General features: G+C 37.2%; 3 protein-coding genes across 9 annotated transcripts; 1 reads left to right on the top strand and 2 right to left on the bottom strand.

The window, feature by feature from the left end:
* Positions 1 to 299: 299 nt before the first annotated feature.
* Positions 300 to 2303, bottom strand: LOC135611805 (protein DETOXIFICATION 49-like). The gene has a single exon (XM_065107442.1). It carries the CDS (start codon positions 2120 to 2122, stop codon positions 503 to 505), a length of 1620 nt encoding a protein of 539 aa, XP_064963514.1. The 5' UTR covers positions 2123 to 2303; the 3' UTR covers positions 300 to 502.
* Positions 2304 to 5814: 3511 nt separating this feature from the next.
* LOC135586142 (protein COFACTOR ASSEMBLY OF COMPLEX C SUBUNIT B CCB2, chloroplastic-like) lies at positions 5815 to 20618 on the bottom strand. Of its 7 annotated transcripts, XR_010487107.1 has the most exons (8): positions 20283 to 20615; positions 20081 to 20193; positions 19911 to 19982; positions 16472 to 16615; positions 14993 to 15152; positions 13967 to 14199; positions 6454 to 6557; positions 5815 to 6071 (listed from the first exon to the last, which is right to left on the bottom strand). XR_010487107.1 is itself a non-coding variant. In XM_065109483.1 (7 exons), the coding sequence occupies exons 1-6, from the start codon at positions 20539 to 20541 to the stop codon at positions 13979 to 13981; spliced, it is 969 nt and encodes a 322-aa protein (XP_064965555.1). In that variant the 5' UTR covers positions 20542 to 20615; the 3' UTR covers positions 6147 to 6563; positions 13967 to 13978. The 7 variants fall into 7 exon arrangements, 6 of the variants coding, with proteins under 6 accessions (XP_064965555.1, XP_064965554.1, XP_064965557.1 ...); XM_065109483.1 differs by lacking the exon at positions 5815 to 6071 and having other exon boundaries at positions 6147 to 6563; XM_065109482.1 differs by lacking the exon at positions 5815 to 6071 and having other exon boundaries at positions 6147 to 6557.
* A 3897-nt stretch (positions 20619 to 24515) lies between these two features.
* LOC135611579 (triacylglycerol lipase 2-like) lies at positions 24516 to 26714 on the top strand. Its single transcript, XM_065107216.1, has 9 exons — positions 24516 to 24689; positions 24775 to 24885; positions 25001 to 25141; positions 25227 to 25337; positions 25460 to 25603; positions 25735 to 25775; positions 25922 to 26001; positions 26197 to 26292; positions 26392 to 26714. The coding sequence occupies exons 1-9, from the start codon at positions 24516 to 24518 to the stop codon at positions 26712 to 26714; spliced, it is 1221 nt and encodes a 406-aa protein (XP_064963288.1).

The raw sequence follows: 26714 nt of genomic DNA, 5'->3' as shown, positions 1-26714 counted from the left end.
TCAATTAGGGACCGAAAAGATGCAGTAGTGGTTCATGTCAGGCGTTTACCAGACTGGTTGACCAAAAGACAGTTCGTCAATGTTGTTTAATAGTTCTAGAAATATTAGAGATCAACAGACCAAAAAATTAAGAGAATAAAGTGATCAGAGATGGAGAGATTATAAAAGTTATGGTGACGAATATATATATATATATACCTTCTTTATGTTTGGTTGCATTTGTTGAAGCCCAACATCTTTTGCTAGAAATTAAATTTTATATAGTGAAGGAAGAAAAGAAAAATGATGAAGAATGAAGCAGGTAAAATTTTCCTCCTTTTTCTTTCTGGTGGAAACAATGTACAGTCTCAAATAGAATGTAATTGGAATGATCAACCTCTCAGTCGAAAAAACCAGGTAGAGAAACCTCTCGCAGTACATGCATCTCAAGCTCTATAATTACCCAAGAGAACAAGCCGAGAAATCATAAGAGATAGGATGATAGTTCATGTTGTTGATGAACTCATTGCTCGATCTTTACGCTGATAACCAACCAATCTGTCTCGTCTCCGTCTGCTGCTGCAACTTTTGGCACTGCTTCTTTCTCAGTGTCGTCGGTGGCTGCCCCTGTGAGCTGCTGCGCCCGCTCGGCCTGCGATTCCCAGTGGGTCCTCTCGATCACGACGAGCATTAGCACCACGCACGTCGCCTGCGCTGAGAGCAGCCCGAGCCAGAGGCCACTGAAGTCGAGAGACGTCCAAAACGCCAGCCCCACCGCCACCGGCATGCCGACGACGTAGAAGGAGCCCAGGTTTATGTTGGCACCGAGCTTTGGCCGGGCGCTGCCTCTCAACACCCCACACCCGGTGGTCTGTGGGCAGTTGCCGAGCTCACACAAGCCGAGGATGGGCAACACCGACGCGGTGAGCTCGAGAATAGTCGAGTCGCCGGTGAACATCCTGGCCCACAAGTGGCGCACCGAGAAAGCGAAACTGAAGGCGAGGAGGCCGAGCACGAAGCTGCACGACAGCCCGACCGTGGCGGCTCGGCGGGCTCGGTCAGGCCGGTTCGCGCCGAGCTCGTTGCCGACCCGAGTGGAGACGCCAAAGCTTAGCGACGAGGGGAAAATGTAGACGAGAGAGGTTGTCTGTATAAGAATGCCCATGGAAGCAACAGTGGCCTCTGGGTTTAGGAGAAGACCACACAAGATGATCATTATCTCATACCACCACCACTCCAAGCACACCGAGATGCAGCTGGGGATGGCCAAGTTCAGAAGCGAGCTCCAGCCTTTGAAGCACTCGGAGCTGAAGCTTAGTCCACCGGTGCTGCGGTTGATGCCGGAGAAGTAGATATAGACGAGGAGGAAGAGCACGACGTTGAAGTTGAACAAAACAGAGGCCAAGGCGACGCCGCCAATGCCGAGGTGAAGAACAGAGACAAAAAGGTAGTTGATAGGCAGGTGGAGGCCGACGGCGAGGCCCGCGCATAAGGTCAGCGGGAGAGTGATGGACTGCGTCCGGAGGTAAATGCGGAGAGGATGGAGAAATGACTGCAGTATTAAGTCAGGAAGGCAGGCGTGGAGGTAAGAGCTTGCGGCGGCAGCGAGAGCGGGTTCCTGGCCGAGGAGGAGGAGGAGGGGGCGGATGTAGTACCACAGGAGGGCGATGGGGACGGAGACGGAGAGCAGCAGGAGAACAGTGCGGTGGAGCGCCAGGCCGAGGAGATGGTAACGCCGAGCCCCGAAGGCCTGGCCACAGATGGGCTCCATGCCCATGGCCAGGCCGGAGAGAACAGAGTAGCCGGTGATGTTGGCGAATCCGATGGCCAGGGAGCCGCCGGCTAGGGCGAGGTCTCCGAGCCGGCCGAGGAAGAGCATGGAGACCATGGAGCGGCAGTGGAGGAGTAAGCCGGTCAACACCATCGGCAGTGCGAGGCTCAGGATGGACTTCCCTTCCACAAACGCCAAGGACACCGAGCCGAGAGGCTTCAGCGTCGGAGCTGGTGGCGATGACACCTCCGCTTGGCTCTTCGTCGGCGACGTCTCGACAACGAAAGGGGCGGTGAGGAGGCCATGGGGATCGTGGTGGTGGTCGCAGTGGCATGGTGCAGCTGAACCCGCGGGGATAGCAGCCATGCACATGGTGATCGGCAAGCTTGTTGCCAAGAAGAAGAAGAAGAAGAAGAAGGAAAAGGAGAAGAGTAGTCTCGCTTCAAGACAATGAGAGTATGAGAAGAAGAGAGCCGAGGAGGGGGAGTTTATATAAGCGGGAATCGTACCCTCTGACTTCTGATTCAAACCAGACACCAAGACTAAAATGATCTCCGTAATGGTGTGCGCATTCTGCTCTGTCTGCGTGAATGAGGCGTTGACTTTCTCCCTTTTACAGGGCATTCAGAAGTCAAAGGAATTACTGATTCGCGTGCACGGTGACATTCTTCCAATTGGAAGCGTCGTCGTCGGAGGGGAAGAGCGATATCTGTAGATAACCATTTGACTTTTCTTGTTGTCGAGGGAACTTTTCCAAGCCGCTGACTTTTTGGCTTTTCAGAGCTATGCTTAATGTATGGGTCTTCTTCTATTCCCCTGCGGTAGTAAATCCCAGCACGTCAGACCGACGCCGACGGAGGTATGCATGAGGGGATGGGGTCAAAATGCTGGTTTCTGCTAGCTGCTGAGGTTTCAGTGGTTTCCCACTCTCCGGCCAACTGTTGACAGATTTAGAAGATAATGTATCACAATTGCTTCAGATTCTTTCTCGTCTTTTCTCCTCCCTATTCAGCTTTAAATCTAAGCATTGTCGAGAATTAATTGTTGTTGAGATATCACTTGTTATCGAAAAATAAGAGAAGAGAAGATAAAAGAAAAAGAAAAAATCAAGCAATAATAATAATAATAAATTAATATGAATAATAAAAATATTTTTTTATTAGTCGATATCCGACCTACTTACAAAAATTGAGAATTTAAAATCTCATTCGATAAATTTAGATTTATCAAAAATTAAGGACATAAGACATCATTCAAGTAGTATTGCCATTTTCACTTATTAAATTTTGAGATAATTTACTAATTAGTAGTAAGAAAGATGTTGGGATCAAAATTTCATCTGCAGTCCTATAATAACAAAATATATTAAATAAAGAGTATAAAGCCAATCAATATTATCTGATCACACATGAGAGCTAACCACCATAGACTCCTATCTAATTTACAACTCAGATTCTAAACAATGTGTTATTCCAATCATAATCAAACTCAAACATTAATAACAACGTTATCTCAACACAGGTGGGGGGGGGCTCTGCGACAAAATTTAGAGCTCCCAAAGTGTCAATGGCGGTGGGGCTTTGACTTCAAATCTTGAACACTTGCAAGAACATAAGGTACAAGTTGGTTGGTTCGTCTGAAATCTTCCGCAACCTCTTCGTTAACAAAGAGAAGAAGTAGCTGCAGCGTCGTCTCCTCCATTCCTTGTGCAACTGGTGCGCATCTTTGATCGACTCCAATACAACGGGAGCTGTTTTAGTTCTGTATGAACTGGCGGTTGTCACTGATGGGCCATTGTCTCAGGAGCTCGTATGCTACTTTTCTTTGGTATAGTGGAGGGCATCGCCCACCGAAAGTTTTATTCTTGGCCATACTGTGAGCCAGCTTGCAAAGAAGGAGGAGAAAGGGAAAAAGGAAGAAAGGGAAAAGGCAGCACGAAAGGACAGTAAAAGATGATGCATGTTGGCCATGCACGACGACTGGAGAGCCATTGCATTGACAGTACTGCAAGCAGATCCTGTTACCTTCATGCCAAATCATGCATGTACTCTTCTTATTCCTGTGCTTATTCTCCCCCATGGTTTCAGCTTATTCTGGTTTCTCATTTCTACGCCGGTATTGGTTAATTATATGTGGACTCCATGTTGAAACTGTACTTTCTCGAAGGTATTCTTCTAAGGTTTCAGTGTGCTTTTTGCATCAGAGTGGGGCTGAGGCACTCGTTGGCCACCTTCATGTTGCTTTGCTTGCAGCCTTTGGTTCCCCTCACTATGGGTCGTAGATGAACGATTTGTTTTTAAGCCCTAGAGAGTAGGGTGACATGAAGAATGAAGTCTACCTTCTTTTGTTGTCATGGCTTTGGCTCATAAAGAAAAGGAACACAGAATAACAACCATAAAAGGAACAGTTTCAGGATTCAAACGAAGCTCCACACCGCTGTGCACAAAAGAAAATGGACTGACTGGAGCATCATATGCCGTCATGTACTCTAAAAGTCATACCTAATATATGAAAAATGATATCTGTGGTGAGAATAAGAATGCGTATAAAATATTAACTTTTACATAGACTCCAAATCAGCGAAAGCCTCATGCCCTATGTTGGTCGGTTGGGTTTACAACTCTCTTAATTGTTATGGGCCAACCCTTTCTGTTTCTTTCTTATCTATGTGTCAATATACATAGTTGATTTTCTTTGTCATTGGTATCATAATTTTATCGTCTATATGTATTATCTCACTTCATTAAGAATCATATTTCTGAATTAAGTTTCTAAGAAGGAAAAAACTACTTCGAGACGACTTTGAATTGAATCTCTAGAGAGGAGAACGTTTCTTCAAAACTACTCTCACAAGACGAATCCATCATGCCAAAAACATCATTATCTCACTTCATTAAGAATCATATTTCTGAATTGAGTTTCTAGGGAGAAAAAAACTATTTCAAGACTGACTTTGAATTGAATCTCTAGAGAGGAGAACGTTTCTTTTAAACCACTCTCTCGAGACGAATCCATCACGCAAAAAACATCATTATCTCACTTCATTAAGAATCATATTTCTGAATTAAGTTTTTAGGAGGAAGGAAAAAACTACTTCAAGACGACTTTAAATTGAATCTCTAGAGAGGAGAACGCTTCTTCAAAATCACTCTCTCAAGATAAATCCATCACGCCAAAAACATCATTATCTCACTTCATTAAGAATCATATTTCTGAATTGAGTTTCTAGGGAGAAAAAAACTATAAGATGACTTTGAATTGAATCTCTAGAGAGGAGAACGCTTCTTCAAAACCACTCTCTCAAGACGAATCTATCACACGCCAAAAATATCATTATCTCACTTTATTAAGAATCATATTTCTGAATTGAGTTTCTAGGGAGAAAAAAGCTACTTCAAGACGACTTTGAATTGAATATGTGGAGAGGAGAATGCTTCTTCAAAACCACTTTCTACGCCAAAAACATCATCTACGGAACTAAAATCAATTCAGATTCACATATGGATGGATGGTCTTGAAAGATTTTGTTTAATCAACAGTTATTTATTAATGACATTACGCTTTCTCGTAAGTGTAAACAAACAAACTCTTATTAACGCAGGATCATTATCAGGGTCATGCACTAAATAATTATCATGACGAGTCCAAACTACTGTTCGTCCCTGGAGGAGAGCAGGTCCGTCAAGCATCAATCAGCAAACTTCGTCTTATTGGTTGACCACGCTCCTGCAGTGCCGTGACGTAATCGGTGGCAGGATTGGTCGGAAGTGTAGATTTGGTTCATTGTTGATGTTTAATGAACGATGAGACTGACTTGTTGCACCGACACCTTAAACTTACACACAAGAATCGATGACCACCATTTTGCCTCAATTTCCATGTGCTACATGGCCTAATAGCTCAAGATTGTCAAACACCTGACTTCGTAATATGATATTCCAATAGTATTGTTGAAAAATTAATATCATCCCTCCGTGATTCTGAAATATTGAACAAGTCTAACATATTACACGATGCAAGGGCAATTAGAGTCACAAAGATTAAGAAATGTACAACTATATACGTAAGAGAATATCTCAACCCAAGCATTTCGTCTCTTTAAGCCTTTGCCTAATATGCTCAATCCACATAGCAAAAGAATGCATAACTATACACGTAAGAGAATATCCCAAACCGAGGACTTTGCCTAATATTACACCCGATAAGTTAAACTAATTGGCCATTATGTGATCGTGCATTAGGTCGAGTCTTCAAGCCACCACTTAATGTGCTTCGAACTTTATACTTCGCTGGACCCATCCGTATGCAGTGGTGGTAGCACCTTCATATGAACGAGACACAAACAAAAACTAGAAAGTCTAAGCCACTAAAAAATTGGTTCCTTGTACAATAAACATGAACAAGGTGCCATTCACTATATCAACATGTGTAGCTTAACATTTTATCCAAAATTACTGAGCTGAGGAGCAAATGCTGATCTCCATCACTATGTTACTCTACATTACCTGGCAGGGAACTTATACCGCAATTGACATTATAGGTTGCGCATGTCGATAGACTATTCCATGATGATACCAAAGGTTTTTAAAAGATGGGAGAAAGTTTCATTCCAACTTGGTCATTGCCAAAGCAGGAAATAACTGCATATCAAATAAAAACTAACGGTATTATTAGAGTCCAGCGAAATGATTGTATAATACTACCTGATACAGGAAATGAGTGAGGTTATGAACCCAAAGGCTTTGGTAACTTGACGTTCGGTGAAGCAGCCTGATGGCAACCACAATACTTGTAGATGATTTCGCCTCTAATTCTCCAATTTTGTCAACAAAATTAAAAATAAATAGTGAGACAACAGTGAGAAATTTAAGTACTTATGATAAAAAATATGTACATCTATATAAATAAATATGTTCGTGACCACAACTACCAACTTCAAGACATTAAAACAGTCTATGCATTTAACATAATGAATGTTTCTAGTAAACTATCGCTTATCACTAGACACACCTTGTAAGATGCTTTACAACATGATATCGATGCCCTAGTTAAACAATAATCAGAAAAATAGTTTCTCAGTAATCTTTGCTACATAAAAATTAATTGACAATATGGATAACACAATTATATGGATATCACCATTAAGCTATGATATGATTAGTACAGTGACAAGGAACTTCGATAGCCAATTAATAAATTTAAAAAGCTAGAAAAAAAACACTTACCGATCAGCCACTGGTTCACAGTAACTTAATCCCTTTCAGGTTAATAAGGAAAGCAAGATCTTGATTACATCATACTTATAGAAGTATTCCTATTTGGCAAGGACCGCCTTATCGTATCAATCAGTGGTATCAATCCATAGGCGGATCGATATATACCGGTTGGTACTAGCATACCATATGTATATACTAGTTTTTGGAAAGAAAAAGCTAAAAACTGATAAGAAATTTACAAAAAAATTATTTTTTAATTCTAATTTAATAATAATTTTAGTATATTTAATTAAGAATAGAGTGTATATGAGGCATAAATAAATGCATAAGACCGATTAACCCTAAAGACCTCGAATTTGGGCCTAATCATGTTCACAAATATGCATTATTATGCTGCTAATGATTTGAAATGATAAATAAAACATAGAAAGAAACTAAATACCTTCAAATTGGATATAAATTCCATTAGATCCAGAGTTCAAATTCATCTTTTATCCAAATTAGTAGCTTGATTACCACTAATCGTCGATTAGAAATTTAATCACAAGTGAGAGTTGAGAAAGAGTGAGAAAATAAATAAGAGTTACTGACAATGAGGGAAGGAGGAGAATTAAAGCCCCAAAAGAGGCCCCAATGGTCAATTCGATGATTGGGGTCAAACTTGACGCGATTTGGATTGGTATCAATTAAATTCTGACCGATATCGACCCATATCATTCGATACAACATGAGTTTCTTTCGTATCAATCGACACATCACCTATATTCGCCGATATTTAATCCTTTTCCTGTGTACCGCCCGAAACAAATTTCTCCAAGTATCGATCAACTATCAAATCTATACATATCGCCTGTTTTGTACCATTTCGAGCGATATGTCAAACATTGCTATTTGGTAAATATTTTCCTCTATACTAGATTGTCTATGGTATTTTATGTCCATAAGTACGTTACATTCTAGAAAACATGATCAAATGCAGAGGATAATCAAGAAAGTAATGGAGGAAGAGCATAGAGTAGAACAAGATAATTTGGTCAAGGGAATAAGAGTTTCTCTCAAATGTATTCACTAAAAAAACTTGCTACAACACATTTATTTCCAACTCACACTTTGAAGGTTACAAAGCATAGCTTAAGGGAAGACTCTCAACACAATGTACCATATTTAACCAAGGGGGTAAAATCCAAATTGGATTCTTCCCATCTCTCGAGTACCAAATTTTAATTTAACTTGTTTACTATCATGCAATGAACTTATTGCTATGAATGTGAACAAGTTAAATACTCTTAACATTCTTCCCCGCTTAAACTTATTCTTCTTGTACACCAAGTTTCTTTCGGAGATATTTGAAGACTTTAACTTTTAGGGGCTTTGTAAGAATATCAGTCACTTGTTCATTTGTTCTTGACGAAGTAGCTCTACATGTTTGTCCTTGACATGCTCTTTTATAAAATGAAACCTTGTGTTGATGTGCTTGGATCTCTCACGGTAGATTTGATTTTTGGCTAAGGCAATAGCCGACTTATTATCAACATCAATCTTGGTTAACTTCTCTTGTGACACATAAAGTTCTTGGAATAGTCTTCTTAGCCAAATTACAGGACAAACACAATAAGATGCTACCATATATTTTGCTTTATAACTTAATAGAGCAGTGATAGGTTCCTTTTTTGAAGGCCATGTGAATGCAGCTCCTCTAAGATAAAATACGAATATGGTTGTACTTTTTCAATCATTGTAGCTTCCTGCCCAATCACTATCACTATATCCGATGAGCTCTAAACTTTTAGATGATGAATAGAATATACCATCGTCAATTATCCATTTAATATATCATACAATTCTTTTGGTGGCCTTTAATGAGATGCCTTATGAGCTTCCATATATTTACTTAACAAGCCAACTCCAAATAATATATCGGGTTGAGCATATGTTTAATATCTTAAACATCCAACAAGACTTTCGTAATAAGTTGGATTGATCAGTTTCCCTTCTCCTTACTTGGTTAGCTTGGTGCCACATTCAATAGGTGTATCAATCGATTGACAATGCCCAATTGTCACGGACAAACTTCTAAACAGGATGTTTGATGTAATGCTTATGTATGTCCGTGTATTTTGGTATGTTCATGCTCTGCACAACATGTAGAGGGACGGTCGAAGGCTTAATAGTCCCACTTTAGTTAAGTTGGTGGCCGCTTTAGGGTTGTAAATAAAGGTTGTGTCATGTGGACACGTGTGAGAGATTTTCGGTCTGTAATAGACTATTTTACCCTTTGTTGTGCAACTGTTCAGAGCTTGTAAAGTCTGTTTGTAATTTGCATTGTCTATGAAGTGTTTTCGGAGATGTTTGCTTGTGGATCCCGAGTGAGGCGTTTTCTCTATCTCGTTCTCTCTTTTGTGGTCCTAAGGGACCATGGGAGGCTTCGGGGAGGTTGACCTTTGCGGACGGACACGCAAGGGTGCCGCACGACTTAGGCAAAACCAGCTAAGTCCGTGACACAATGGAGAACTTCTTCAATATCTCTTATGTATAGCTTGCTTGTGAAATAAACATCCCTTTATTGCTTTGTTTGACCTCAATGCCCAAGAAGTCATGAGCATAAGTCTATCATCTCGAACTCCTTTATGGAATGCTTGAATTCTTCGATCAAAAAAGAATTGTTGCCTGTAAATATTAGATCATCTACATATTGGCATATAATAAAAAATCTCTATGGTAATTAGGTTTCATGTAAAGCATGTTTATAAGAGCACTTAGAAAAACCACTTTGGGCAAAGTATGTGTCGATTCAAGAACTTCATACTCTTGGTGCTTGTTTAAGCTCATAAAAAACTTTCTTCAATTTGTATACCTTGTTTTCTTCTCAATATATTATGAAAGCAGAGGGTGTTGTATATAAACCTCTTTTTGAATATATTTGTTGAGAAATGTCGACTTGACAGCCATATGAAAGACATCCTATTTCATTTAAGCAGTTAAGATGAGCAATCTTACTCTCTTCATCCGAGCTACTAGTGCAAACACCAACCAAGCTTTATGTTTCTCCACCTCTACCTCTCCCCTTGTATTTATCTTTATTTTGATTATTTATTTGACTCCAATCACCTTGTACCCTTTGATAAGTGTAGTAAGTTGCAATATATGATTTTTGTTAATGACATGCATCCCTTCATTCATAGCATTTCTCTATTTTTCTTCTTTATAAGCCTCTTTAAATGTTAATGGATTATGACATGCAAACGACAAAACAAAGAATGCTCATCGTCATCAGTATCAATTCTTCGAGTCATCATATATCTCTTAGATCATCTTTGTCCTTCTTATAATTACACTACTTGAACCATATATTGTGGTTCGTATTCTGACTTGTCTCGGTGACACCTCATGAGAAATGTCTTCTCCATTTACTTATATTGTCTCATTTTCTTTTGAAACAGTATCTTGTTTTAGTGGTTCTTCATTGTTTGAACTCCATATTTGTCTTTCATTAAATTCAACATTTCTTGACATCATAATTTTCTTAGTGATAGGATTATATAATTTATAGCCACTAAAATTCTCACCATAACCTAATAAAATACATTTTAACCTTTGTCTTCAAGCTTTGTCCTTTTTTTCTTCTAGTACTTTGGCATAAGCAACACATCCGAAGAATCTTAGGTGGTCAACTATTAGCTTCTACAAGCTCGATACCTCTTCTAATGTAACATTGTCAAATTTTTTTGTCGGAAACCTATTTAGTAGATAAAATGCACAAGCAACAACATCTCCCCAAAATTTTTCTGGAGTCCATTAAGTGTATTTCGAATCATATTAAGAATAATCCTATTTTGTCATTCAGAAACTCCATTATATTGAGGGGTATAAGGCATGGTGCAGTGATGTATAATTCCATTGTCTTTACAATAACTTTCAAATTCATTTGACATGTATTCACCTTCTTTATCTATTTTTAAATATTTGTTTATATCCATTTTGTGTCTCAACCAATTCTTAAACTTTTTAAATTTATTAAACACTTCTTTCTTCTCTTTTAATAAATAAACCCATGTTTTGCCACTATAATCATAAAATACCTATTTTCGCCACTTGATGTAGTAGTGATAGGATGACATACATATGAGTGCACTAAGTGAAGCCATTGCCTTACTCTTCTTATTAGAAACATCTTCAATAGTTGCCTCTGCTACTTGCTTTATTCTTCACAAAGCTTGGTTGGACACTTAATCTTTGGTAAGCCTGCCACCATGTTATTCTTCTCCAAAGGCTTCAAAAGCCTTAAAATTTAAGTATTTGTATCTAAAAAGTCATGGTATAAAATCATCCACAATACTAACATTTAAACAATTTGTTTTGTTAGTATCCAATCGTAGAATAAATCAAGGATTTTAATTTTGAATAATACTGCCTGTATCGGGCGGTATGTACCGGTCCGCCAGTAGACCGGTACACGGACCGCTCGCTATCGGGCGGTACCGTCATTTGGGGTTGTTTCCGCCTCGTTACCGTCCTAAATCAGACAGTGACTAAGGGAAAAGAAAGAAGAGGGAGAAGGATGGTATTAATCGAGGGAAGAAACAAAAGGGAGAAGAAGAGAACCTGGAGACTTATGTCGGCGACTTCTCCTCATGCACGCGGGGAGAAGAATCCTCGATGTCACGGGGAGAAGAGAGGCGACGTCGCGAGCAAAAAAGAGGAGACGTTTCCTTGGCAAAAACGATTATATATATATATATATATATATATATATATATATATATATATATATATATATATATATATATCGGCGACATCGCCTTGGTTTTCTGCTTGAGTGGGGAGAAGAAACTGAGGTTTCTTCTCCCCACGTGCCAAAAAGGGCGATGAGGCAATCGCCCTTTTTTTTACTTTATATATATATATATATATATATATATATACCGAGCGATATGCCGAAATTATACAATACCATGCCGTACCGAACGAATCTCGAAACTCCGGTATGATACAAAATTTCAATCCTTGTAATAAATATCTTGTTCTTAGTCAATTTTCATACGAGAGATTGGTCTTGTTTTTGTCACGAATTAAAAGAAATAAATCTTTCATTTTAATATCATATCATTTTTCAAGCAACTGAATCAAGCTTAAAATATTATTCAAATATTATTCTTCATATCAAGATCATAGTAAACACCTGAAATCCATAATTGCTTCCCATTATTGAGCTCAAGAAAAAAAATTATCTTTGTCTCTTACGGGTGACAAATCATCAAAAGTTACCAAAGTAATTTGCATTAGTTTCGACAAATAGTTCGTTATAGCCGCTCAAATGATTGGAAGCACCTGTGTCTAGATACCATGTTATAGATTGGCTATCTTTTATATCATCATTAGCCATCAGTAAAACGGGATTGTCATTTTTTTTCTTTTGTATTTGCAAAATTTGCATTCTGACTTGCATTGTTGGGATTATAATAGCATTTTGTAACATAGTAGTCAAACTTCCTGCAAACATGACATTGAATTTGAGATTTTTCATACCTCCAATTTCCCTCGTCCACGGCCTCGACCTCGACCTCTTTAGCCTATGTTGTCTCATTCACTTTGGTTGTTTTGTGCTTCTTAGGTAGGTTGACCTCTTCCTCTTCCTTGTTGCCCACAACCTCTACCTCTTTGAGACTTTGGTTCTCCTTTGTTCTCAAGAGCAAGTTTAGTTTGTAGAGCTTGCTCTAATGACTTATCTTCTCCTTTTCTTGTAAGCCTTTGTTCCTTTGCTTGAAGATAACCCATTAGTTGTTCCAATGACATTTGTTCTAGGTTTTTGGATTCTTCAATTGCTACGGCAACGAAATCAAACTTCAGATCTAAATATGTTAAAATTTTCTCCATTACTCTTTAGTCATTTAATTATTCACCATTACTTCTCATTTGGTTAATAATAAAAATAACTTTGGAGAAGTAATCGGAGATTGATATAGAGGTACCTTGTTGTAGTTTTTCAAATTCATCTCTTAAAGCTTGTAGGTAGATCTTTTTTTCACTTTGACCATACCACCAAATGCTCTTTGTAAAGTATCCCATGCCTCCTTTGATGTCCTCGATGGAGCAATAATCTCGAACATTGCTTCATCAAGGCCTTGGTAACTTGTGAACAAGGCCTTCTTCTCCCTCTTTCTTTGATCGTTAAGTTGTTTCGTTGCTTCATTACCCATTCATGCTTCTCCCTCCGCACTTGGTTTAACAAAACCATCTTTTACAACCTCCCATACATCTAGAGCGCGTAACTTTAAAGGGTTACAAAGCATGACTTTATGTAGCCTAAGGGAAGACTCTCAACACAATGTACCACATTTAATCTCCTAAGGGGTAAAATCCAAATAAGATTCTACCCATCTCTGAGTACCAAATTTTAATTTAACTTGTTTACTACTATGCAATGAACTTATTGCAGCGAATGTGAACAAGTTTAATACTCTAACAAATAACACATCAATATGAGAAAGTTTATCTAATTTAAAACAGTAAGAAAGAAAAGGAAAGAACACTCAGCTGATCACGAAAAGAAAATTATAGAAGAAAAATAAATAGTAAGCTCCGAGGGGATAAAATCATTTTGTTAAAGGTGAATAAACACCAAAGAGTAAAACAAGGAAAAAGATACAGTAAATGGCTATTTAATTATAAACCAGAAAACTTAAAGGAAAAGAAGCTATGCTGGTTGGCAAAAGGAACAAAAAGGTAGGAGAAATATACCATGAAAACAAAGTAAAAGATGGAAAGGGAAAAAAATACCATCTAAAAAAGTTATCAAACACTCAGATTATGCAGCACACATAAATGAATCCCAAAATACCCTCTTCTAAATGAACTCTAAGAAAAGGATGCATGTCAGAATAGGACTTTATAATATTTCTAAACATGCATTTGACCCATGAAAAGCCAAACCAAGTCATCTAAATGTTTGATGTCTAAATCAAATATTATGGATAACAGAATAGTATGAATAGCTGTATACCTCATTGAGATGTTACAAATCCTTCGAAATTTTATGCAAAAATTTATTAGCAACTGCTCTGATCCAAGCTCTATCTTTTTCAGAATATGCATATTTGACACTGGATGCCAGCAGGATAAATCCTTCATTCTTCATTGCAAAATTAACAACTGGATCAGAGGTTCTGATCACTGGTTGTATTAGCGCTGACAGAGTTCCTTTAGGTAGTAGAGTCCCAAGTTCAGATTCTGTAGCTAGCAAAAGAAAATCACATTCCGGCAAGAGAAAACAACAATTGGACAAACAAGGAACTGAGAGAAAGTCAAACCAATTCATGTTACAAAAAAAAGAGAAATTAAACTTCATCTTCCACTAGAAACTGTAAACAACCATCTGAATAGACTAAATAAACTAACACACTTAAGAAGATATGCACTGTCGCAAAATGAAATTTTGAAAATAAAGATATCAATTCAAAGTAACCAGGATGCTTCCAGGTATTAAAATGCAAATTATACAATTTTCCATGAGAATGTTATATGCATGTCATTATGATAAAGCATGTTCAACTGCATCATATATCAGGAACAACATGCAAATTGACCCACGGGAATGGCACATAGGTCTCTTCTTAACTTGGAAATGTTTTCTCATTCGTCATACGAGTAAATAACTAAAGAGACATCTATGAATCATATGTTTTCTTTCACATATATTCATGCATGCACAATCTAGCATGCTTTTTGGGGTTGGTTGCTTCTATGACAGCATATAAGGTCTTTTCTAAAATAATTGCACAGATACTCGTCCAGTGATGCAAAAATCCCTTGTCATTATCTCTAGAAATCTGATGGATGAGAATGGCACTTCATTCTTAATTTGATCCATCAATTGCACCACTATTACCCAAGTTGTTTGAATATTTTTATGCATTATAAACAGAATATTCTTCTTGGATAATTTTCCAGCCTATCTGTCATTTGTTAGATGAGAGAGAATATAGCTAAGGCTCTTTAACCTTTTTAAGGGAGAAAGAGAACATTTTACCTGAGCATTGAGGAAAGTATAACATGTCTTTTAGGTCAAAAAACCCAGTCTTCTGAATCTGACTATTGAACCAATTCAGTAGATGATCTTTTGAAGCATCTTTATCTTCAGGTGTATTCCAGTAGCCACGTACGCATATTACATCATTAACTGCTATAATCTAGCACCAAAAAACCAAAGAGAACAGTTTCAAAATAATTTCTCATATTTAAATTTCCTGTTGCAGTTAGTTACCAACGTAACATAATGCAACCATTGGAATCGGTCAATGGTACTGATACTATGACAGAAAAAGCCGAGCCAATGACTGTTCAGAGCAGTCATTTTTAGGACATAGGCCCAAGTGTATTACAAACCAACTCCACTTGGATTAAATGTCTATTATCATAGCAGCTAAATGTAGAACCATGTGAATATTACAGTACAGAGAAATCTACTACTCAAACTAATATTTAAAGATCAGGATCAGAAATTAAATGAGTCATTAAAAAGAAAACTGGGGATTGCATGGATCGGTCAGATTAGATGATACATATCTGAGGATTGGGTTTTAGCAAAATCATTTTATAAAACTTTTCAAATGATAGATTATTTACATTAAGAAATTAAAGTTAACATTAAGTTTTTTGTTATTAATTTGAAACTTCCATGAGGTTAATCCTGCGTATAAGCACAATTTCTTATGTGATATTTTATGATGTTATCATATGATAAGTTTTACTCTGTTTGACATATAATAGTATTTTAGCACAATCTTGTAGTCTATGTTATAATATTGATATTGTACAATATGTAAATAACCTTGCATAATATCATATACTATATTTTCCTAGCTAATCAAAAAGCAAAGATACTGACCTTTTGGGAACTTCAGGTTCAATACACGTTGATTCTAGATTAAGATTAATCATTTTTAAAACCATTATTCAAACAGATAAGGTCAGGTTCACTAGCTACCAAACTGATCAAAAAGAAATCTTATTCTCAATCTAAGCTAATGAGTTTAGTAATCCAAACACAAGCCCAGTACTACCCAAAAGACGAGTGCAGACACAATTTGCGTGGTTAATTTTGCTATGTTTGTGGTTTTACTCTCTTCTACTAGTTTCATCCAAGTTTAGATTGTGTGGGTTGGGATCTCTCAAACACTTAACACATTGCATTTCCATTTTCAGTATTCAGAGTATATGCCAGAAATTTGAATTTGCTTCAAGTTGCCCAATGCTTCAAGTTGCCCAATCCATCAATGTACCCAACACTCTGTTATCTGGAGCCTGACCAAAGTGGTTGCATACACAAGTGACCACCTCAAACCTCGTATTGAATCAATCAATCATAATCATCTCAGTTTTCTGTTGGTCAAGCAAAATTCATCTTTCTCCAGCCCAAACATGCACCACCTATTTGTCAGTTATCTTTATGAATAATCTCTGCTCTCACCCTTGACACTACGGTTTCTTAGTGAATCTAAAATAATACCACTGACATGCTGTTCGTGTTGCGTAAAAGAGCATACGATGCCCAAGCCAGATCTCCCTTCTGAGTATCTAGGATGTCATTTGACATGAAGAATATTTGCTTATTTTCTTCTGGTATTGATGCCCGATCTGTTGCATTTGCACCCTGAACAAGTTTCAATAAAAGAATTAATAACTGAACTAAATGATGAACTAGCGAACAAGGCATACCAATGTTCCAATAAAAAGAATCCAGAGCAATAAATAGTGAGCAACAATCTCTGTATGTACCAGGAAGCCCAAGATTTAAAGAGAGCTTTCATTTTGCTAAACAGTTAGCAACTATAAAATAATCAGCTATGTAACATGATAAGCTACTATTGAAACAAATATCAGCACAAAGAATATATTTGTGGTTCACAGGTAGGTGCCCATTAAGATCTTCGTCTAGTGTGCCTAAAGACACTGATAGCAGTAACAAAGTTATATCGCATTAGTTACCAGCAAAGCAAACAAATTATATCACAATATTGTCAAATGAAAGCAATGGTGTTTTAAAATAAAAGAAGGATAAAAATGTACCATAAAATTGATATTTTACTTATTAGCTTCCGGCACTTTTCAAAAGAATTTCTTGAACAACCATACAACTAGCAAAAATAGCAATCATCATTTTCCAAAATCATTCATTAAACCATATTGAGATGTCAAGTTACATGGAGCTTTTCTGAAACAAGCATAACCAATGCATAATTTACATATTCATTGTAGGTACAATCAATGATTGCAATTTCCCTCAGACCAGTAAACCGTAATGCAAGTATGCGGACCGCCCCCAGTTAGGGTGGTCCAATCCGGTTTGGTCCAATTAATAAAATATCTTTATAGTTAAACTTCTAGATTCAATTAGGCTCACGATTTCATGAGTCCTCTTCTCCGTAAGCACGGACCTGTTGTCATTCATACCTCTACGTGCCCATCGTACACCATTGACCTCTTTTCGACTATTATGCTTCCTCCTCTTCCTCCACTGCCTCCTTTTCTTCCTTCCTCTTACTCCTCCTTCCTCTTCTTCTTCCTCTTCCTTCTTACTCTTCTTTCTTTACCGTCTCCTCTTCTTCCTTCTTCTTCGTCCTCTTCAATATATACCATGGTACTAATACTGACGGTACATCTCGATCCGACCTGGTGTGGTATGAGATTGTGTTCCTTGAGTACAATAAGGATCAACATGCTTCTTTAAGTGCTTCACCATCAAAATATATGATTAAAGGTAGCAAGCTAGGAGATACCTATATAAACTCTAATAACTTCATATATGGTTTCTAAGATAAAGTGACCCAAATAGTTCAAGTTTTCTTCTTATTTTAATGCGTCACAAATAATAACCTCAGATGACACAGTACCATAGCTTGCAGGTCAAATAAAGGAAGGCTGGGACTATATGGACCAGTGGGATTGATCAACCTGAAGGTTAACAGTAAAATAAAATCATAAATAGTAAAATGTCATGATATTTAAAAAACATATAAAATAAAATTGGAAAAAAATATATATGTTAAAAAAAACTTTTACCTTCATATTTAAAAATATTTAACTTCTAAAAAGATATGTAAAATCAAAATCTAAAGAGATTATATATATATATATATATATATATATATATATATATATATATACATATATATATATATATATACATATATATATGTATACATATATATATATAAAATAGAAAAAATGGAGCATAATCATATCATACAAGGATATTAATGTAGTATATTATCATTATACATGTGAAATAAGGCCAAAATTTATGCTCAGACAACTTAAAGATACCAGTGGACCTCATTGTATCCCCATAGCTTCCATCAAAACTGAAGTTTTCTCTTTCTCTTGATATATACTACAAAAAGACATCTTTTTAAACAATCATATTTTCTTCATTGCTCATATTTACTTTTGGCAGGTTCTGCCTCCCTGCTCTAGGGGCATCCTTTTTGTCATTGTGGTTTGCAATTAGCACAAAGTTGTTCTATTTAAGTTAACAAGCTGAAATTCATATTTCAAAAGTTCAAAGTAGGAAAACTGCTACCAGTTTTAGTGCTTTTGTCCAGACCATTTTGCACAAAGCATATCTCATTTCAACAAGGCATATACCTTGAACCTAGACTCCAAGAGAATACTAACATGCACCTTAAGCCTTGAACTTCAGTTGAATTGTCGAGTTGAGGTCTGTCATGCTATGATTTTATTGAAGAATTACAACTATGTTAAGTTTGTTCCAAGTGAGAGTCCACTTCATATTTTGAGTCCCTTTTTATTCTCACTGCCACTAAAAATTCCAGCTAATCAATCAACCAATTCAACTTAATAATTCTAAAATTAAAATTATTGAGCCTTAATACCAATTTGGGGCATGTTGACAGTTTAAACCAACTGAATGCATATATTTTTGAAGCACAATGATGCTTTTCATCAGAAGCCCTTGTAGGATATGGTAAATATCTGATATTCAGAAAACACTGTCAATGTTAACAATAGGTTTCGATACTTCTGACATTAGGGTAAAGCATACTATACCAGAATAGAATTCATAAGTATGCAATAAAAGATAAAGCCATCCTTAAAACATGTGCCTTCAAAAAATTAGAAAAGAAAATTCAGCCAGGTTTGGACAAATGTCAATCCAACATTATTTTAGTTTCTTCAAACATGTTTGAGGCCATAGTTCATCCCACAGTGATGGAAATCAAAACCATCCAAATCAACCAACCTTCCTCGACACCAAATGTTGAATGTATAGTGTATACAATACTTTACAAAATACTAAAACCAACAACCACAGAGAGATAGAGACAGGGAGCTACCACACACATACTACCTTAATGCACAAGAAAATGCACCAAATCAGTAAACCTATCTTCCTCTTCATGTTTGCATAGTTATCATCCAGCCCTATGTTTTGACTAGTTGTGTTTTGCACAGTTGTCATCCATTCTGACTTTACAAAGTTTTGTGATGAATGGTTTGTAAAGAAGAAACAACAACAAGAAATTTTTTGAAGAATGACTTCTTTCAGACTTACATATTAGATTTAACAAAAAAATAGCAGTCACACATCATGATTTTGCAAATGCACTAGTTCCTTTAAATGTCTATAAACTTCTATGACATGTTATGCAGAAACATCAAAAGTAATCCCATTTTCTAGAGCTAATTGGTCCATAAAACCCTCTACGTCGTTTCTCCAGCGATTGTCAAACTTCAGGCAATCTATTGACGTTTCAATTAGAAGTCAAGCTGGCTTAGAGCATAAATGTCAGAAATCTTGGCCTCTATCAACATAGCAAGTAACAAAAGCAGAATGGCCTCGAAAGGTTTCCCTACCTCAAGAAACCATTGGCCCCTATCTAGATAGAAAGTAACAAAAGCAGAATGGCATCGAAAGGTTTCCCTACCTCAAGAAACCTTCCAAGATAAGGGAGGGCGGTCGAGAAGGCGGCCAAACACATCCCAAGAGCCTCGGTCCTCTTGATAGATAAATAAAAAGGTCAAGAAATCAAATTATCCGAAGCAAATTGCTGTAAGTTGAATCCAATTCAAGAAAACCAAAGGCAGATCGAATCACCAGCTGAGCGGGAGTAGCGGGGGAGGCGGAAAAGACGTGGTTGAGTATGATTAGGAATCCGAAGGCGATTCCAATGTACCTCGGAAGGTAGGACTCATCAAGACCCGGAATCCCTGCGATACGCATCCAAGAATGATCAACGAAAATGCAGGAGGCTGCAAGCAGAGGCATAGAAAATGGATGGGGACAGAGGAGGGGTGACCAAAAGTGAAGCGGAGGACGGAAACGTCGAGATCTTGCTGCTGCTGCTGCCGAGGGTTGGAATCTTGGGCTGCGACAGTGAAGAGGCGGCAGCGGTCTGGGGTTCTCGCGAGGCGGAGGAGTAGGGAGGGAGGAAGGCTTGTCGACGGACGAAGAGGCGGCAAGCGGCTAATGGCGAGGCCTTCGCGAGCATCCTGGTGCTTGAATTGGAGCAACCACTTGGAGCCGCCGGCGACCGACACCGCGCACCCACTCGCCATCGGTCTCTTCCTCTGCCGCCCCTGTCGACCGCACTCGGTTACAACGGTGCGCTCTGGATAAGTAATTAAGCGTCTCTTGTCAAAACATTGAGGTCCGTTTCAAGCCCAGAGAGAGATCCAATTGGTACAGTGCGAACTTTATTTCTTGGCACAGTTTAGCACCATTTAGAAGTTGGACCTCCTCAAATTCACTTTGACGATTGAAACAAATCGCTTTAGTCCCAACAGTATTTCAATCATCGAGGTTTGATTGGATTATTAGTTGATAAGAAATCTGACATATGAATGTCACATCATCGTTAGCACTATACAAACTTCGATGCCACTAACTCGACACGTACGTCGAATGTCCTACACACATAAGCATGTTAATAGTAATGTAATGACGGTTCGATAAAATATAAAGAACAATATATATATATATATATATATATATATTTATATTTATATATATATATTGAGGAGTTTAAAATTATTTAAAGTCAACTCTCGTGGGTGAGAAGCTGGTTCGAGGAGTCAACTCGGTGACTCGCGGAGCACCTTGCTGTGTCAATCATCAACCCTCTTCCCAATAGCAAAGTTGCCTCGTGACTGCAATCGGTTCTGCCATGGCGAGTGCAGGTGGGAAGCTCACCTTCGTAAACGCAACACTCTTAACGTTTTCCCTTGTCACGTCCCAGTCTCGTTTGAGCGCGGTGTCCCGTCGTCCAAGATCGGCGTGCTCGCCTCCAACAGCTCGGTCACTCGTTCATTGGTAATCAGCTCCACGTCCATTGCCTTTGGGTCCTCAGCATCTGCTATCTTCAACTTTCCATAATGGATGCAAACAGATGGGCTTGCAGTATTTGATCGAAGTCGACCGCATCCGGTGGTTACTGGATCTTGTTGGGGTCGCCGATCAAGCGGAAGAAATGGGAGAGAATAATAAGTTTAATTCAAGTAATTAAGATTAAGAATAAAATAAAAGATAAAATTTTACATTAAAATAAATATATGAGAGTGATAAGATTTATTGGAATATGGTATATTTTTTATTATGTAAAAAAATTATACTTTATCTTTTGACTAATATAAATCGATGCTTTTAAATCAGAAGCATTGCATATTAAAATTATTCATAGTTTTTTTTATTTTTTTATTTTTTCTAAAATTATGTAGAAAGTCAACTAGTGTGGTATAAGAGTTTGGTTCATAAAAAAGACCAATAGGAGTATGTGATTAAAAAAGAAGAAAAAAAATTATGATAAGCATTAAAGTTAGCATTTCTAATCAACTTTAAGGGTAGAAATTATCAATTTTAGACCATTAAAATAAAAACTCTATTTTATAAGGATTGTAAAAGTTGATAGAGAATGATTTTATAGAGTATGATTTATATGATACTAATATTACTGAAGATTAAAAATATCAAATGAATGAGAATATGTAGAAAGATCCAAGAGCCCCTTATATGCTACTATAACCAATATATGAGTCTCTATTTCCCCGAATTATTGATGCATCTAAAACCTAAGAAATATTAAAAAGTGTGTTTATAGGCACAAATAAAGTAAAATTTTTAAAGCTTTAAATTCTTCAATATTAATTGGACTCTTATGAGGAAGAATTTTGAATTTGTCATTCGTTTTTTCTCAAAAGTCTCTTCTATTATAAACGAAATGAAATGTTACATGATGAAAATCTAAAAGATTAAATTATAGTAAATTTTTTTTTAAGGTGATTATTTTTAAAATTTGATATTATTTCTACTACTATAAAAGAAGTTAAAGATACAAGTATATTATCTATTAATGAATTAATAAACTTGCTTTTATTCTATGAACAAAAAGTGAATAGATCTTCTAATGAAACTTCAAAATATGCTCTTTAAATGAAGATATATTAGAAAGACCAAAAATTTTTTTCAAAAACTAAATCTCATGGGAGAGATCAAAATAATAGAGATCATAGACAATCTAGTGCTTAAGGTAGGAGATACCAATCAAATGAAAGTTAGAGGAACTATAATGAATGTAATAAAGAAATTTGTCAATGTTTTTATTAAAAAATATATATATTGAAAAATATTATTGGTATAAAAATAAAATTCTAAATATTTCTCTCTGCTCTCATTATAAAAAATATGACTATCTCGAAAAAGATTGTTGGAACAAAAATCAAGTAAATTATCATAAAAAAAATAATAGTGAAAAAAAGGATGAAGAAATTATTTTTATACCTTCTAATAAAAATATTTAAGATCTGTTTGATTTTTGAATAGTGTGTGCAATAATCATATTATAGGAGATAAAAATTTATTTTAAAGATTTGATGATTCAATTATATCTACAAGACAAATGGGATATGATAATAAGGTTTTAATTGAAAGGAAAAAGAATAATTACTGTGAACAACAAATCTGATAAAAAATTTATTGATAATATGATTTTTTTTCTAGTTTAAAATAAAAACTCATTAGCATATGACAACTAATGAGAAAAGGATATTTGATAGTGAAAAACATTTAATTTATGATAAAAAATAAAGTGTTTCACTCATTATTTTTGGATTTCTTTGTACATGCATTCATTCTACATGAATCAACATTATGACATAAAAGCTATAATCATTTGAAATTTTTGTGAGCCTATGCAAATTATCTCACATGATTGCTATGAGATGAAATGTCATAGCAAAGATCGTGGTAATCGGAAAAGTATAGGTAATGAAATGCATGCATAAGAAAAAGATGAGGCCTTAAACTCCAAAGATAATAAGCTTGCAATTGAGAAGTCACAATGATAAAAAAAAATTAGTATTATCTGAAAAGACGAAGCATAACAATGAAGATACAACTATTGACTCAGAAGGAAAAAAAAGAGAATAAGGAGATGACTCTAGAAGAATATTAAAACAATTAATAAACAAAAATGAAAGGCCTTACTTGCAATGAGGTTTGAGAAGAGAAAGGTCGAATTTAACAAGAAGTTATAGTCTATATGGCAATTGTTTTAAAAAAAAGAAAATAATCCTATCTTTATTAAGGTAGGTTTTAACAAGGATTCAAGAAAAAAAAAGGAAAACACTGATCATGATAAATGAAGTAAAAAATCATCAAGCATCAATGAGTTCCTAAAACTAACAAAAAAAGTTTTTAGATACAGGTAAAATATTTTAAATTGTATTCTTATACTGATATTGATTGGGCTAGTTATGCATATGATAAAAAAAAATAATTAAAGATTTATTCTCAATCTTAGCTTAGGTGTGATTTCATGGATAAAAAAAAAAAAGAATATATTGCTCTCTCAAGCTCTATGATGAAATATATTACGCCTATAAGTGTAACATGTCATATAATTTGACTTTAAAAAATTCTATTAGATCTCCAAGAAAAATAAGATGGATCAACTAAAATTTATTGCGATAACAAGTTTACTAATGTAATGACTGTTTTTCATATGTTTACCAAACATATTGATATCATTTCATTCATGAATTGGTTAATAAAAGAGAAATTTAAATGGACTGCTATAGTATGAAATATCAACTTGTCGATATCTTTATAAAAGCTTTGGTAAAGGAATAATTTTATTTCTTTTATTACAACTTCAAGTTATAACTATTTTAAATTAAGGGGGTATGAAAAGATTAATTCAAATAGTTACAATTAGATAAAATAAAAAGAATAAAATTTAGATTAAAATAAATAGATATCGGTGAAAACATTTATTAGGATACGATAATTTTTTTATTATTTTAAAAAAATAAATAGATGCTCTTTAATCAATCTAAAAACTAGCATTTTGAGAGCTGTTAACACGTAGCGAGAATCACGTATCACCACCCTTCAACTGCCTTAAACTGATCATCCTCTCCATTTCGTTCCTTCTCCTCCACCCTTTTAGAAGGCCATGAACGAGGTCTCATCCTCCTCCCTATAAGAAGGCCAATCCTTGTGAAGGAGGCGATATCATCCTTCGCTTACCTCCAACATGGCATTCCACAGTTGGCTTCTCGTCATCACCTTCGTCCTCTCCATGGGCTTCCATTGCGAGCTGGCCGGAGCTCGCGGACACCGGCAGCTGCTGCAAAGCCTCGAAGCTACAAATGATGGGGTGTGCACCGCCGTCGTGAGCCCTCAGGGTTACGAGTGCCAAGAATATGAGGTAGCCGAGTGCAGATAAATGTGGATGGATTGATGATTGATGCGGGCATGGCATGAGTGGTTGAAGCTTGCTGCGTCCCTTGCAGGTGAAGACGCAAGATGGGTACATACTGACCATGCACAGGATCCCACAAGGAAGAGGAGGCGGCAGCCCGGGGAAGAGGCAGCCCGTGCTGCTGCAACATGGACTCCTCATGGTACGTTTCCTTGAGCAATCTGCGTGTGTTGCCATGCATGCATGCACAGTACGCTGTCTTCTTCGTCATTCCTCTTATGATGATATGATGATTGACGATTGATGGGTGATGGCAGGACGGGTCGACGTGGCTACTGAATCCACCTCAACAATCACTGGCTTTCGTACTTGCAGACAACGGATTCGATGTATGGATTACAAACGGCAGGGGCACCAGGTGGAGCCGTCGCCATGAGTCTCTCGATGCATCAAACCCGGTTAGTCATCTTCTCTACATTGCTGCTTATGAAGTCCTGAGCAGGTCGTTGGTATAATTAGCATCAACCTTTTGTTGTCTCGCAGGCTTATTGGGCGTGGTCATGGGATGAGTTGGCCAGCTATGATTTGCCTGCTACTGTGGGCTTTGTATTCCAGAAAACTGGGCAGAAGCTGCACTACGTTGGTCACTCCATGGTAGGAGACTTTTCTTTGAATTACTTTAATGCCAAACATATCATCCTTGTATGTTCATGTTCTACTACTACCACTGCTACTACAACAACATTTTTATAACTGTGTGGCGTTGGATGCTACAGGGAACTCTGACAGCTCTAGCAGCATTCTCTGAAGGGAAGCTGGTGGATATGATCAAGTCAGCTGCCCTTTTGAGTCCGGTGGCCTATCTGACTTACATGGCAACTCCAATCGGAGCAGCTGCAGCCAGCGCATTCTCAGGAGAAGTAAGAACGAGTTCACAACACTCTACCATTTCACAGCACTGATTTTTCTCATCAAGGGAGCTAGATCATTATCTTCTTCTAATTTACCTACGTCCTGTGCTGTGTCATAGCTTTCTTGCTTTTTCTTGCAGATGTTGGGAGCGCTTGGAGTGGCAGAATTCCATCCTAAAGGGTACGTAAACTGACATATCCCTCTTGTTGTCAGAAGAAATGTGCTGACAAAATCATCAGAGGCCTTATCAACATGACCGACCATATATTGAGTGATGTTATCGTAAAAGCTCTTCTAATTCAAGTGCGTTCCTAATGGATAAACAGGCCAGTTGGAACCCAGTTTTTGGAGTCCGTCTGCGCTATGCCGGAGGTGAACTGCTACGACTTTATGGCATCACTCACAGGTACGTACAAATTATTCCGGTGATAATATTCCGCAAAATAAGTTTGATTTGACTTTAATCATATATATATATATATATATATATATATATATATATATATATATATATATATATATATATTGTAGTCTTCAATTAATTTACATATGTATTGACTTTTCCTTCCTTATTCTGCACACACACTCGCTTTGGATGTAGGGCCAAACTGCTGCCTTAATTACTCCAGTGTTGACATCTTCTTGAAGTATGAACTCCAGCCTACATCTGTGAGGACACTCGTCCATTTTTCACAGAGTCAGTCAGTCTGATACAAATCTAAAATATCATATAATTGAGCTACCTAGATTTCTTTCTCACAAGGGAGTATGTATACCTTTCTTTGAGTACTAACAGCATTCAGACGTGGAGTGATAGCAAAATACGACTACGAGAGCAGTATGGCCAACATGGCTGCGTATGGGGAGAGCAGCCCACCCGAATACCACATGTCCAACATTCCACACGACCTGCCGCTGCTGCTCAGCTACGGCGGCGGGGACATGCTGTCGGACGTGAAGGACGTGCAGCTGCTGTTGAACGATCTCAGCAACCATGACGCCGACAAGCTCGTGGCTCAGCTGGTGAAGGAGTACGCACATATGGACTTCGTGATGGGGGTGAATGCCAAGCAGCTCGTCTACGACGGCCTCATCGCATTCTTCAACAAACACAGTTGA

Source organism: Musa acuminata, chromosome BXJ2-5, assembly GCF_036884655.1.
Source record: "Musa acuminata AAA Group cultivar baxijiao chromosome BXJ2-5, Cavendish_Baxijiao_AAA, whole genome shotgun sequence".
Lineage (NCBI taxonomy): Eukaryota > Viridiplantae > Streptophyta > Magnoliopsida > Zingiberales > Musaceae > Musa > Musa acuminata.
The sequence above is the reverse complement of the archived record's forward strand: the minus strand, read 5'-3'. Positions and strand labels throughout refer to the sequence as shown.

What these genes read in the sequence shown, in the direction of transcription:
- LOC135611805 (XM_065107442.1), bottom strand. Translation starts at nt 2,122, where the DNA reads ATGTGCATGGCTGCTATCCCCGCGGGTTCAGCTGCACCATGCCACTGC.
- LOC135611579 (XM_065107216.1), top strand. Translation starts at nt 24,516, where the DNA reads ATGGCATTCCACAGTTGGCTTCTCGTCATCACCTTCGTCCTCTCCATG. An exon ending in CTCTCGATGCATCAAACCCG is followed by an intron (nt 25,142 to 25,226) that starts GTTAGTCATCTT and finishes GTTGTCTCGCAG; the next exon opens with GCTTATTGGGCGTGGTCATG. An exon ending in CCAGCGCATTCTCAGGAGAA is followed by an intron (nt 25,604 to 25,734) that starts GTAAGAACGAGT and finishes TTTTTCTTGCAG; the next exon opens with ATGTTGGGAGCGCTTGGAGT.
- LOC135586142 (XM_065109483.1), bottom strand. Translation starts at nt 20,541, where the DNA reads ATGGCGAGTGGGTGCGCGGTGTCGGTCGCCGGCGGCTCCAAGTGGTTG. An exon ending in ACACGAACAGCATGTCAGTG is followed by an intron (nt 15,153 to 16,471) that starts GTATTATTTTAG and finishes TTTTGGTGCTAG; the next exon opens with ATTATAGCAGTTAATGATGT. An exon ending in ATACTTTCCTCAATGCTCAG is followed by an intron (nt 14,200 to 14,992) that starts GTAAAATGTTCT and finishes TTCTTTTGCTAG; the next exon opens with CTACAGAATCTGAACTTGGG.